The 12,426-nt window shown below is 33.5% G+C and overlaps 1 protein-coding gene across 1 annotated transcript; it reads left to right on the plus strand.

Annotated features, from left to right (window-relative positions):
• Positions 1-6,802: 6,802 nt before the first annotated feature.
• On the plus strand, positions 6,803-11,912 carry LOC138371154 (putative nuclease HARBI1; the record flags this gene model as incomplete). The annotated part of the gene is made up of 3 exons (XM_069335989.1): positions 6,803-7,085; positions 10,829-11,179; positions 11,878-11,912. Coding segments are annotated over 3 exons (669 nt in total), but the record flags the coding sequence as incomplete, so codon positions are not given.
• Between the last annotated feature and the right edge of the window lie 514 nt (positions 11,913-12,426).

Below are 12,426 nucleotides of genomic sequence, written 5' to 3' on the forward strand. Positions count from 1 at the left end.
CAAACTAACATTAAACATCGAAAAGACTTACTACATCTTATTTGGAAACAAATCATCAAATGCAATTCACCTACAGATAGACAACATTAACATCAGTAATAAAAATGATGGCAAGTTTCTTGGCCTATTCCTAGACAAGAGACTCAACTTCAGCACCCACATTCAACACATAACTAAGAAAGTCTCTAAGACAGTTGGTATACTCTCCAAAATCAGATATTATGTTCCTAACTCTGCTCTCCTCTCACTATATTATGCACTAATCTACCCCTATCTTAATTATGGTATCTGTGCATGGGGGTCTACCACTGCAAACCACCTTAAGCCCATCATCACACAGCAAAAATCTGCTATCAGAATAATAACTAACTCTGCTTTCAGACAACACTCAGCTCCCTTGTTTAAATCTCTAAACTTGCTAAATATTAACTCCCTCCACACATTCTCTTGTGTCAACTACATTTACAAAACCCTGTTCTTAAATGCAAACCATGCTCTGAAACTCTCCCTGGACAGATGTAATAGGACCTATTATCACCACACCAGAAATAAATATCTCTTTGATATCCCCAGGATCAAACTTAATCTGTGTAAACACTCTATGCAAATTAAGGGACCTAGTCTATGGAACTCACTCCCTAGTGAATTGAAAAACTGTAAAACTTTTGCCTTATTTAAAAGCAAAACCAAAAAGTACCTAACTTCATCTATTTAGTTTCCTACACTGAGCTTTAATTTGCTCTGTACCTAGTGGTACCCAATCTCCTAATTTTTATGTAATATCAAACAACCTTATCATTGTGTTCATTGCTGTCTTCTTTTATGTGCTAGCCATATGCTGTATTGTGACTACCAATTTTTGTCAACTACCATTCAAGCTGTCATTGCAATCAATCTTATATTGTTTCTGCTGTATTGTGCCTACCAATTTGTTGTCAACTACCATTTTAAGCTGTCATTGCAATCAATCATAGCTACCTATGTGCTTTAATATACTGTACCTATAATTTTCTCTCATCTTTTTTTTTTTTCATTCCATGTTATCTGTTATCATTTCTTTGTCTATAAATTTTGCAAGTATTTACCTCCTTAAAATTTTCTTAGATTAAGGACCTGCCCGAAACGCTGCGCGTGCTAGTGGCTTTACAAGACTGTAATTACCATAATTGTATTCTCACATTCCTTATGTACATTCTTGTATATGCATAAATAAATAAATAAATAAGGTAGGGTTGGTTAGGTTCGGTCATATATCTACATTAATTTTAACTCCAATAAAATAAAATTGACCTCATACATAATGAAATGGGTAGCTTTATCATTTCATAAGAAAAAAATTAGAGAAAATATATTAATTCAGGAAAACTTGGCTTATTAGGCAAATTGGGCCTTGCATAGTAGGCCGAGAGGTGCGTTCTGGCTACTAGGTACGACATATATATATATATATATATATATATATATATATATATATATATATATATATATATATATATATATATATATATATGTCGTACCTAGTAGCCAGAACGCACTTGTCAGCCTACTATGCAAGGCCCGATTTGCCTATTAAGCCAAGTTTTCCTGAATTAATATATTTTCTCTAATTTTTTTCTTATGAAATGATAAAGTTACCCATTTGATTATGTATGAGGTAAATTGTTTTTTTATTGGAGTTAAAATTAACGTAGATATATGACCGAACCTAACCAACCCTACCTAACCTAACCTAACCTATATTTATAGGTAAGGTTAGGTTAGGTAGCCAAAAAAAGCTAGGTTAGGTTAGGTTAGGTAGGTTAGGTAGACGAAAAAACATTAATTCATGAAAACTTGGCTTATTAGGCAAATCGGGCCTTGAATAGTAGGCTGAGAAGTGCGTTCTGGCTATTAGGTACGACATATATATATATGTCGTACCTAGTAGCCAGAACTCACTTCTCAGCCTACTATTCAAGGCCCGATTTGCCTAATAAGCCAAGTTTTCCTGAATTAATATATTTACTATAATTTTTTTCTTATGAAATGATAAAGCTACCCTTTTCACTATGTATGAGGTCAATTTTTTTTTATTGGAGTTAAAATTAACGTAGATATATGACCGAACCTAACCAACCCTACCTAACCTAACCTAACCTATATATATAGGTAAGGTTAGGTTAGGTAGCCAAAAAAAGCTAGGTTAGGTTAGGTTAGGTAGGTTAGGTAGACGAAAAAACATTAATTCATGAAAACTTGGCTTATTAGGCAATTCGGGCCTTGCATAGTAGGCTGAGAAGTGAGTTCTGGCTACTAGGTACGACATATATATATATATATATATATATATGTCGTACCTAGTAGCCAGAACGCACTTCTCAGCCTACTATGCAAGGCCTGATTTGCCTAATAAGCAAAGTTTTCATGAATTAATGTTTTTTCGACTACCTAACCTACCTAACCTAACCTAACCTAACTTTTTCTGCTACCTAACCGAACCTAACCTATAAAGATATGGTAGGTTAGGTTAGGTAGGGTTGGTTAGGTTTGGTCATATATCTCCGTTAATTTTAACTCCAATAAAAAAAATTGACCTCATACATAATGAAATGCATAGCTTTATCATTTCATAAGAAAAAAATTAGAGAAAATATATTAATTCAAGAAAACTTGGCTTATTAGGCAAATCAGGCCTTGCATAGTAGGCTGAAAGGTGCATTCTGGCTACTAGGTACGACATATATATATATATATATATATATATATATATATATATATATATATATATATATATATATATATATATATATATATATATGTCGTACCTAGTAGCCAGAACTCACTTCTCAGCCTACTATGCAAGGCCCGATTTGCCTAATAAGCCAAGTTTTCCTGAATTAATATATTTACTATAATTTTTTTCTTATGAAATGATAAAGCTACCCTTTTCACTATGTATGAGGTCAATTTTTTTTATTGGAGTTAAAATTAACGTAGATATATGACCGAACCTAACCAACCCTACCTAACCTAACCTAACCTATATATATTGGTAAGGTTAGGTTAGGTAGCCAAAAAAAGCTAGGTTAGGTAGGTTAGGCAGACGAAAAAATATTAATTCATGAAAACTTGGCTTATTAGGCAAATCGGGCCTTGCATAGTAGGCTGAAAAGTGCGTTCTGGCTACTAGGTACGACATATATATATATATATATATATATATATATATATATATATATATATATATATATATATATGTCGTACCTAGTAGCCAGAACGCACTTCTCAGCCTACTATGCAAGGCCCGATTTGCCTAATATGCCAAGTTTTCATGAATTAATTGTTTTTCGACAACCTAACCTACCTAACCTAACCTAACCTAACTTTTTCGGCTACCTAACTTAACCTAACCTATAAAGATAGGTTAGGTTAGGTTAGGTAGGGTTCGTTAGGTTTGGTCATATATCTACGTTAATTTTAACTCCAATAAAAAAAATTGACCTCATACATAATGAAATGGGTAGCTTTATCATTTCATAAGAAAAAAATTAGAGAAAATATATTTATTCAGGAAAACTTGGCTTGTTAGGCAAATCGGGCCTTGCATAGTAGGCTGAGAAGAGAGTTCTGGCTACTAGGTACGACATATATATATATATATATATGTCGTACCTAATAGCCAGAACGCACTTATCAGCCTACTATGCATGGCCCGATTTGCCTAATAAGCCAAGTTTTCATTAAATAATTGTTTTTCGACTACCTACGCTACCTAACCTAACCTAACCTAACTTTTTCGGACACCTAACCCAACCTAACCTATAAAGATAGGTTAGGTTAGGTTAGGTAGGGTTGGTTAGGTTCGGTCAAATATCTACATTAATTTTAACTCCAATAAAATAAAATTGACCTCATACATAATGAAATGGGTAGCTTTATCATTTCATAAGAAAAAAATTAGAGAAAATATATTAATTCAGGAAAACTTGGCTTATTAGGCAAATTGGGCCTTGCATAGTAGGCCGAGAGGTGCGTTCTGGCTACTAGGTACGACATATATATATATATATATATATATATATATATATATATATATATATATATATATATATATATATATATATATATATATATATATATATGTCGTACCTAGTAGCCAGAACTCACTTCTCAGCCTACTATTCAAGGCCCGATTTGCCTAATAAGCCAAGTTTTCCTGAATTAATATATTTACTATAATTTTTTTCTTATGAAATAATAAAGCTACCCTTTTCACTATGTATGAGGTCAATTTTTTTTTATTGGAGTTAAAATTAACGTAGATATATGACCGAACCTAACCAACCCTACCTAACCTAACCTAACCTATATATATAGGTAAGGTTAGGTTAGGTAGCCAAAAAAAGCTAGGTTAGGTTAGGTTAGGTAGGTTAGGTAGACGAAAAAACATTAATTCATGAAAACTTGGCTTATTAGGCAAATCGGGCCTTGCATAGTAGGCTGAGAAGTGAGTTCTGGCTACTAGGTACGACATATATATATATATATATATATATATATATATATATATATATATATATATATATATATATATATATATATATATATATATATATATATATATATGTCGTACCTAGTAGCCAGAACTCACTTCTCAGCCTACAATGCAAGGCCCGATTTGCCTAATAAGCCAAGTTTTCCTGAATTAATATATTTTCTCTAATTTTTTTCTTATGAAAGGATAAAGCTACCCATTTCATTATGTATGAGGTCAATGTTTTTTTATTGGAGTTAAAATTAACGTAGATATATGACTGAACCTAACCAACCCTACCTAACCTAACCTAACCTATCTTTATAGGTTAGGTTTGGTTAGGTTGCCGGAAAAGTTAGGTTAGATCAGGCTAGGTAGGTTAGGTAGTCGAAAAACAAATAATTCATGAAAACTTGGCTTATTAGGCAAATTTGGCCTTCCATAGTAGGCTGAGAAGTGCGTTCTGGCTACTAGGTACGACATATATATATATATATATATATATATATATATATATATATATATATATATATATATATATATATATATATATATATGTTGTACCTAGTAGCCAGAACTCACTTCTGAGCCTACTATGCAAGGCCCGATTTGCCTAATAAGCCAAGTTTTCATGAATTAATTGCTTTTTGACTACCTAACCTACCTAACCTAACCTAACCTAACTTTTTCGGCTACCTAACCTAACCTAACCAATAAAGATAGGTTAGGTTAGGTTACCTAACCTAACCTAACCTATAAAGATAGGTTAGGTAGGGTTGGTTAGGTTCAGTCATATATCTACGTTAATTTTAACTCCAATAAAAAAACATTGACCTCATACATAATGAAATGGGTAGCTTTATCCTTTCATAAGAAAAAAATTAGAGAAAATATATTAATTCAGGAAAACTTGGCTTATTAGGCAAATCGGGCCTTGCATTGTAGGCTGAGAAGTGAGTTCTGGGGCCGGATTCAGGAAGGTACTTACAAAGGTTTTTCCTCTTAGCTAAGAGCGTTTTCCGTCTTAACGCCTTCGTGGCGGCTACGTCCGTATTCAATTAACTACCCTAAGTGGAAAAATCTTCGTAAGTTCATTTCGGGATTTAAGTGTGGTTTCGACCACTCGTAGCTTTACGTAAACTGGATATAAGTCATTTTTTCTCTACTACATAACACTGGGATCGATTTATGATATTGGAACATGACCAAAATATTATAGCTGGTGAATCTAGTGAAGAGTAGTCCTTCGTGTTAGTTATATATGCATTCTCTGCTTGAAGCTTGAAGTAAATATGTGTTTGATGATAGTAGAATTAGTTTTATAATAGCAAGATATTATACCAGTAGTTATTAAGTAAATAAACACTGGTGAACATGAAAAATGAGAGAAGGTGATGAGACCTGCCTGATGTGATCATTTACTATCACCAAATGCCCCTGTTCACCTAGTAATCAGTAAGGGTGTACCTTAGCTATACATATACAGTTTTAATTTATTTTGTTTGGTTTTATTTTGAAATTAAATGTGGGTGAGACATAAAAGAAAAACATCCTGAACAAATGATGTTAGGTTAGGGTAAAAACTACAAAAACTTTGGTCATTGAATACTTAGGCCTCTAATTATGGCCTGTTAAAAAAAAGAGAGGGATGGGGACTGAATAGGGACAAGGGGCTGATGGAAGAAAGGTGGCAGGATAAATAGACAATCATGGGCACCACACTGTACACCCCCAAATATGTATGTACAGTATGTGTGTGTATATATATATTTCATCTTACAGGCTGTTTTACAATATGCTTTATTTTTCCTAGGTACCCAATACTGTATAGTGTTCCTGGACACGCATCCAAAAAAATACCAATTTTAACAGTTAAAAACATTTGAAATGTTATTGCTTATTGCTTTACGTAATGAGCTAGCTTTAAGGAGAGAAAGAGTCTTTAAAGATCGTCTATATCCATTAGATGTAAGTGATAAAAAATTGTTAAGGTACTATCGTTTTCCACGTCATATGATCTTAAGACTTTGTGAAGACCTTAAAGATGATATTGAAAGAATAACTAGAAGAGGTCAAGCCATTCCTGCCTATACATCATTGTTAGTAGCTCTGAGATTTTATGCAAGTGGAAGTTTCCAAAGTGTTATTGGAGATTCAACTGGTCTCAGTCAATCGAGTGTATCAAGAATAATAACTGGAGTGACGGAAGCTCTCTACAGAAAAGGACTAGCAGAAATAAAAATGCCAACAGAGATGAATGAAATTATACAAACTAAGATTTAATTTAATAATATCAGTAGGTTTCCCAATGTAATTGGAGCAATCGATTGTACCCATGTCCCCATTAAAGCTCCAAAAGTTGAAGAAAACATATATGTAAATAGAAAACAATATCATTCTTTGAACATTCAAGTTGTGTCAAATCCTGATAATGTAATCATGGATTTCTGTGCAAGATACCCTGGAAGCACTCATGATGCTTTCATATGGGCTAACAGCAGACTCCATGACAGATTTGAAGCAGGAGAATTTGGCATTTCCTATTTGCTAGGTAAGATATGCATTTTATATATATGACCTTCATTTATAGTACAGTAGGTTGCCTATTTGTTATTTATCGAGTCACAACAAATACACTGTACAGTCTATAAATAAAAGTTGTTTAATATTGCATGGTAACAGCTTATTGTATTATGAATAGTATAAAGAAATTTATTCATGTTGATTTTATATTAAAGAAATGAAAGTGTGTTTTAGCCCTGATATGGAGAATGAGAGTGAGAATTTTGAATGGAAATCAGCAGAAATGTGTTTAAACTGGTGTTTATATACATCATGTGTCATGGGTGTACCAGAGATTACAAGTGGATGATTAAGTTAAATATGGAAGGAAGTGGATTACATTTTGGTTGTTTTGACATGTCAGTTATATGCCTCTGAACATTAAATGAGAATGATGTTATTTATTTATTTATTTTATTTATTTATTTATGCATATACAAGAATGTACATAAGGAATGTGAGGATACAAATATGGTAATTACAGTCTTGTAAAGCCACTAGCACGCGCAGCGTTTCGGGCAGGTCCTTAATCTAAGAAAATTTTAAGGAGGTAAATACTTGCAAAATTTATAGACAAAAAATGATAACAGATTACATGGAATGAAAAAAAAAGATGAGAGAAAATTATAGGTACAGTATATTAAAGCACATAGGTAGCTATGATTGATTGCAATGACAGCTTAAAATGGTAGTTGACAACAAATTGGTAGGCACAATACAGCAGAAACAATATAAGATTGACTGCAATGACAGCTTGAATGGTAGTTGACAAAAATTGGTAGTCACAATACAGCATATGGCTAGCACATAAAAGAAGACAGCAATGAACACAATGATAAGGTTGTTTGATATTACATAAAAATTAGGAGATTGGGTAACACTAGGTACAGAGCAAATTTAAAGCTCAGTGTAGGAAACTAAATAGATGAAGTTAGGTACTTTTTGGTTTTGCTTTTAAATAAGGCAAAAGTTTTACAGTTTTTCAATTCACTAGGGAGTGAGTTCCATAGACTAGGTCCCTTAATTTGCATAGAGTGTTTACACAGATTAAGTTTGACCCTGGGGATATCAAAGAGATATTTATTTCTGGTGTGGTGATAATGGGTCCTATTACATCTGTCCAGGGAGAGTTTCAGAGCATGGTTTGCATTTAAGAACAGGGTTTTGTAAATGTAGTTGACACAAGAGAATGTGTGGAGGGAGTTAATATTTAGCAAGTTTAGGGATTTAAACAAGGGAGCTGAGTGTTGTCTGAAAGCAGAGTTAGTTATTATTCTGATAGCAGATTTTTGCTGTGTGATGATGGGCTTAAGGTGGTTTGCAGTGGTAGACCCCCATGCACAGATACCATAATTAAGATAGGGGTAGATTAGTGCATAATATAGTGAGAGGAGAGCAGAGTTAGGAACATAATATCTGATTTTGGAGAGTATACCAACTGTCTTAGAGACTTTCTTAGTTATGTGTTGAATGTGGGTGCTGAAGTTGAGTCTCTTGTCTAGGAATAGGCCAAGAAACTTGCCATCATTTTTATTACTGATGTTAATGTTGTCTATCTGTAGCTGAATTGCATTTGATGATTTGCTTCCAAATAAGATGCAGTAAGTCTTTTCGATGTTTAATGTTAGTTTGTTCGTTGACATCCATAAGTGGACTTTTTTTAATTCATTATTCACAACATTATTTAGTGTATGTGGGTTGAGGTTTGAGTAGATAAGGGTAGTATCGTCAGCAAACAATATAGGTTTGAGAATATTAGAGACATTAGGCAGATCGTTTATATATATAAGAAATAGAAGAGGTCCTAAGATGCTGCCCTGTGGCACTCCAACGGTAATTGGTAGAGTGGAAGAAGTTGTATCATTGATGGTTACATATTGGTGTCTGTCACTAAGATAGGATCGGATGTAGTCAAGGGCAAGGCCTCGGATTCCATAATGCTGGAGTTTAAGTAAGAGGTAGTTGTGATTAACAGTATCAAAGGCTTTTCTTAGGTCAATGAAGAGTCCAATCGGAAACTCATTTTTGTCAAGGGCTGAGTAGATAATGTCAAGGAGACTAATGATTGCATCATTGGTACTCTTTTGGGACCGGAAGCCAAACTGGCAGGGGCTGAGTATGTCGAATTTTACGAGGTAGGAATAGAGCTGTTTGTAAATAATTTTTTCAAATATTTTTGATAGAATGGGTAAATTTGATATTGGTCTATAATTGTTTATGTCCGCCGGATTGCCTCCTTTATGGACTGGCGTTACTCTTGCTTTTTTGAGGATATCAGGGAAGGTGTGATACTCTATAGATTTGTTGAACAGTAGTGCTATGGGTGGGGCAAGGGCATGGGAGGCTCTCTTGTACACAATGGACGGAATTTCACTGGTGTTCCCTGCCTTGGATTTTAGAGAATGTATGATGGACACAACATCTGCCGGGCTGATTGGTGAAAGGAGAAGAGAGTTTGGATAGCTGCCTGAGAGATATGTGTTGATATGTGTCTGAGTCTGTGGGATTTTACTGGCAAGATTAGCACCAACCGATGAAAAGAAACTATTAAATTCATTTGCCATTTCTAAGTCAGTTGACGGTATACCCCCATCCTTGTAGAGTTTTATTTGGTTATGTGAGTGTTGTTTAGTTCCTAGGATACTAGAGATAGTTTTCCAAGTGCTTTTCATGTTGCCTTTTGCTTCATTGAATCTATTCACATAATATGCAAGTTTTGCCTTTCTTATGATACTGGTAAGCATTGATGAGTACCTTTTAGCTACTTCCTTTGAAACTAGGCCAATCCTAAGTTTCTTTTCATATTCATGTTTCTTGTTGATTGAGTTGAGAATGCCACTTGTGAGCCATGGATTGTTTAATCTTTTGTCAGTTACTTGCTTGGTAAGAAGGGGACAATGAATGTTGTAGAGGCTTAGAGTTTTGGAAATGAAGAGGTTAGCTAATGAATTTATATCATGGGTATTATTGAATTCAGAATCCCAGTTAATATTGTAAAGTGCCTCTGTAAGATTGTCTAAAGCTGATTCACTGTGTAGCCTAAATGAAAGTTTCTTGCTTTTTGGTGGTGTTATGTCCATGTTCGCTATGAGAAAGGTAGGATAGTGGTCAGTTGTTCTGTCGTAGATTATACCAGATACAAGGGGAGCTGTTATGTTTGTCCATATGTGGTCCAAGGTAGTGGCTGATGTTTGAGTGACTCGGGTAGGTTTGGTGATTGTGGGGATTAGCATACAGGAGTTCATGCTGTTAAGGAAATAGTCAACTTGAGAGCAATTTTGTTGACCCAGGTCAATATTAAAATCTCCTCCCAGAATGAAGTGGTTTTTGTTGAGATTGTTGTTTATAATAAGATTCCTTAGGTTGTCTGAGAAAGAAGCTATGTTAGTATTAGGAAATCTATAGATGGCTCCAATAGTCAAAGAAGATTTAAGGGATTTAATTGTAAACTGAGCAAAAGTATATTCACAGTAGTCATCTCTGTCACTAATAACACTGTTGCAGATAAATGTATTTCGGTAATATATAGCTGTGCCACCACCTTTTTTATTAGGCCTACAGTTATGAATGGCTTTATAACCAGCTAAGTTGTAGAGTTGGGTATAATCTTTATTTAGCCAAGTTTCTGTTAAAATAATGAACGATATGTATGTAATGCAAGAGGTATTCATATGACAGAGGAAGGTAACCAACCACTTCAGATGCTAGAATCAAATAGTGTGTGAAAGACAGTGTGGGTTTAGGATTATTGAGTGATTTTTAAAGATGTATGCACATTTTATAAATTAAATATCTATGCAGGTGACAGTGGCTATCCCTTGCAACACAACTTACTTACACCCTTCACAAACCCTGAAAACCCTCCAGAAGAGCTGTATAACAGGAGCCATGCAAGAACAAGAGTGGTAATCGAGAAAACTTTTGGCGTGTTAAAATCTCGGTTTAGGTGTCTCCACAGGTCTGGTGGTAGTCTTCAATATGAACCAGATAAATGTGCAAAGATTTCAGTTGCATGTATGTTGTTGCACAATTATTGCATTGAGCAAAGAATACCTCTTGAAGAGATCATTGATGATGACTTTATAATGAATGAAAATGTTGAAGGTAGAGCACATGAAAATGGGCACACACAAAGAAGGGAAGTAGTAAGGAATTTTTTCTCATAAATTTTTATTTCAAATCATACTTATATAACAAAGTAAAACATGTAATTGAAAACACTACATAATGGAACTTTTGTATAAAAATACAAGTACAGTAACTCAAGAATTTATCAATAACGGAAATCAAAAACATTTATAATTGGATTCATAGATTTATTTGTAAGTTATCCTATCAATTTTTACCTATTAAATTCAATAGCACATACTGTATATGTAAGTGAAACATAAATATACAAACAAACTGTTACAAACATGTACCTGCTGATTTGGAAATATTATTTATGCTGCTATACTTTATATGGAAAGTCAGATACCTGAGGAGAAATATATGCATCTGACAAAAGACCAAAAATTTGTGTGAAAAATATATCAATAAATATTTATTCATAGACACTAAGAAATGTGGTACATAATATGGCTGGGTAAATTTTTGGTTTGTAAAATAACAGTGTTTGTTAGCCAATGCTGTGTATACACAGCATTAGCCTTAAAACTGAATTATTTTAATTATAAAATAAAGTTGCTTTCAATACAGTACAGTGTTTAATATACCTTACATGTAAGGGAAAAAATTAATATAATTTTGTTTAAATGATATAAACAAAACAATGATATAGGCCATCAATATGTTGCCCTTAGACCAATTTGAGGTGAAACATATATTAGGGATGTGATAAAATAATTATATCTTTGCCATTAATCTTTTTGCCAATAAAAATGTTTCTTATTCTGGTGTTTTTTTCATATTGTCACTACTTTGAACTCTCAACAATTAAACCTAGCAATTGATAAACATTCTTTAATACAAAAAACATGTAAATATTTACACCAAACATAAGTTGACTATATGAGGTAGATTGGTTATTAAATTACACTATATACTATGCAAGTCATAGCAAAATTAATGATATGAATAATTGTTACATTTTAATGTTTCAATATTGTTCTTATTTACAATTGTTATTACAAAATATTATAATTTCTTAAACTATTTTTAGAGATTATAATTAGAAAGATTTAAATCAATTTCATAGTGCCTGATTATTTTTCTTGACTGAAGATTTAAGATCCTGAAATTTCTTGCGAACATCGGCTTGTTGTCTTGAGCAGAGACCAACACCACTTACAGCAACAGCTACTTGGCTCCAGGCACAGTGTTTATCTTGGGTAATGACTTGTCTTGATAGC

The sequence above is a fragment of the Procambarus clarkii genome, chromosome 35 (assembly GCF_040958095.1).
Source record: "Procambarus clarkii isolate CNS0578487 chromosome 35, FALCON_Pclarkii_2.0, whole genome shotgun sequence".
Lineage (NCBI taxonomy): Eukaryota > Metazoa > Arthropoda > Malacostraca > Decapoda > Cambaridae > Procambarus > Procambarus clarkii.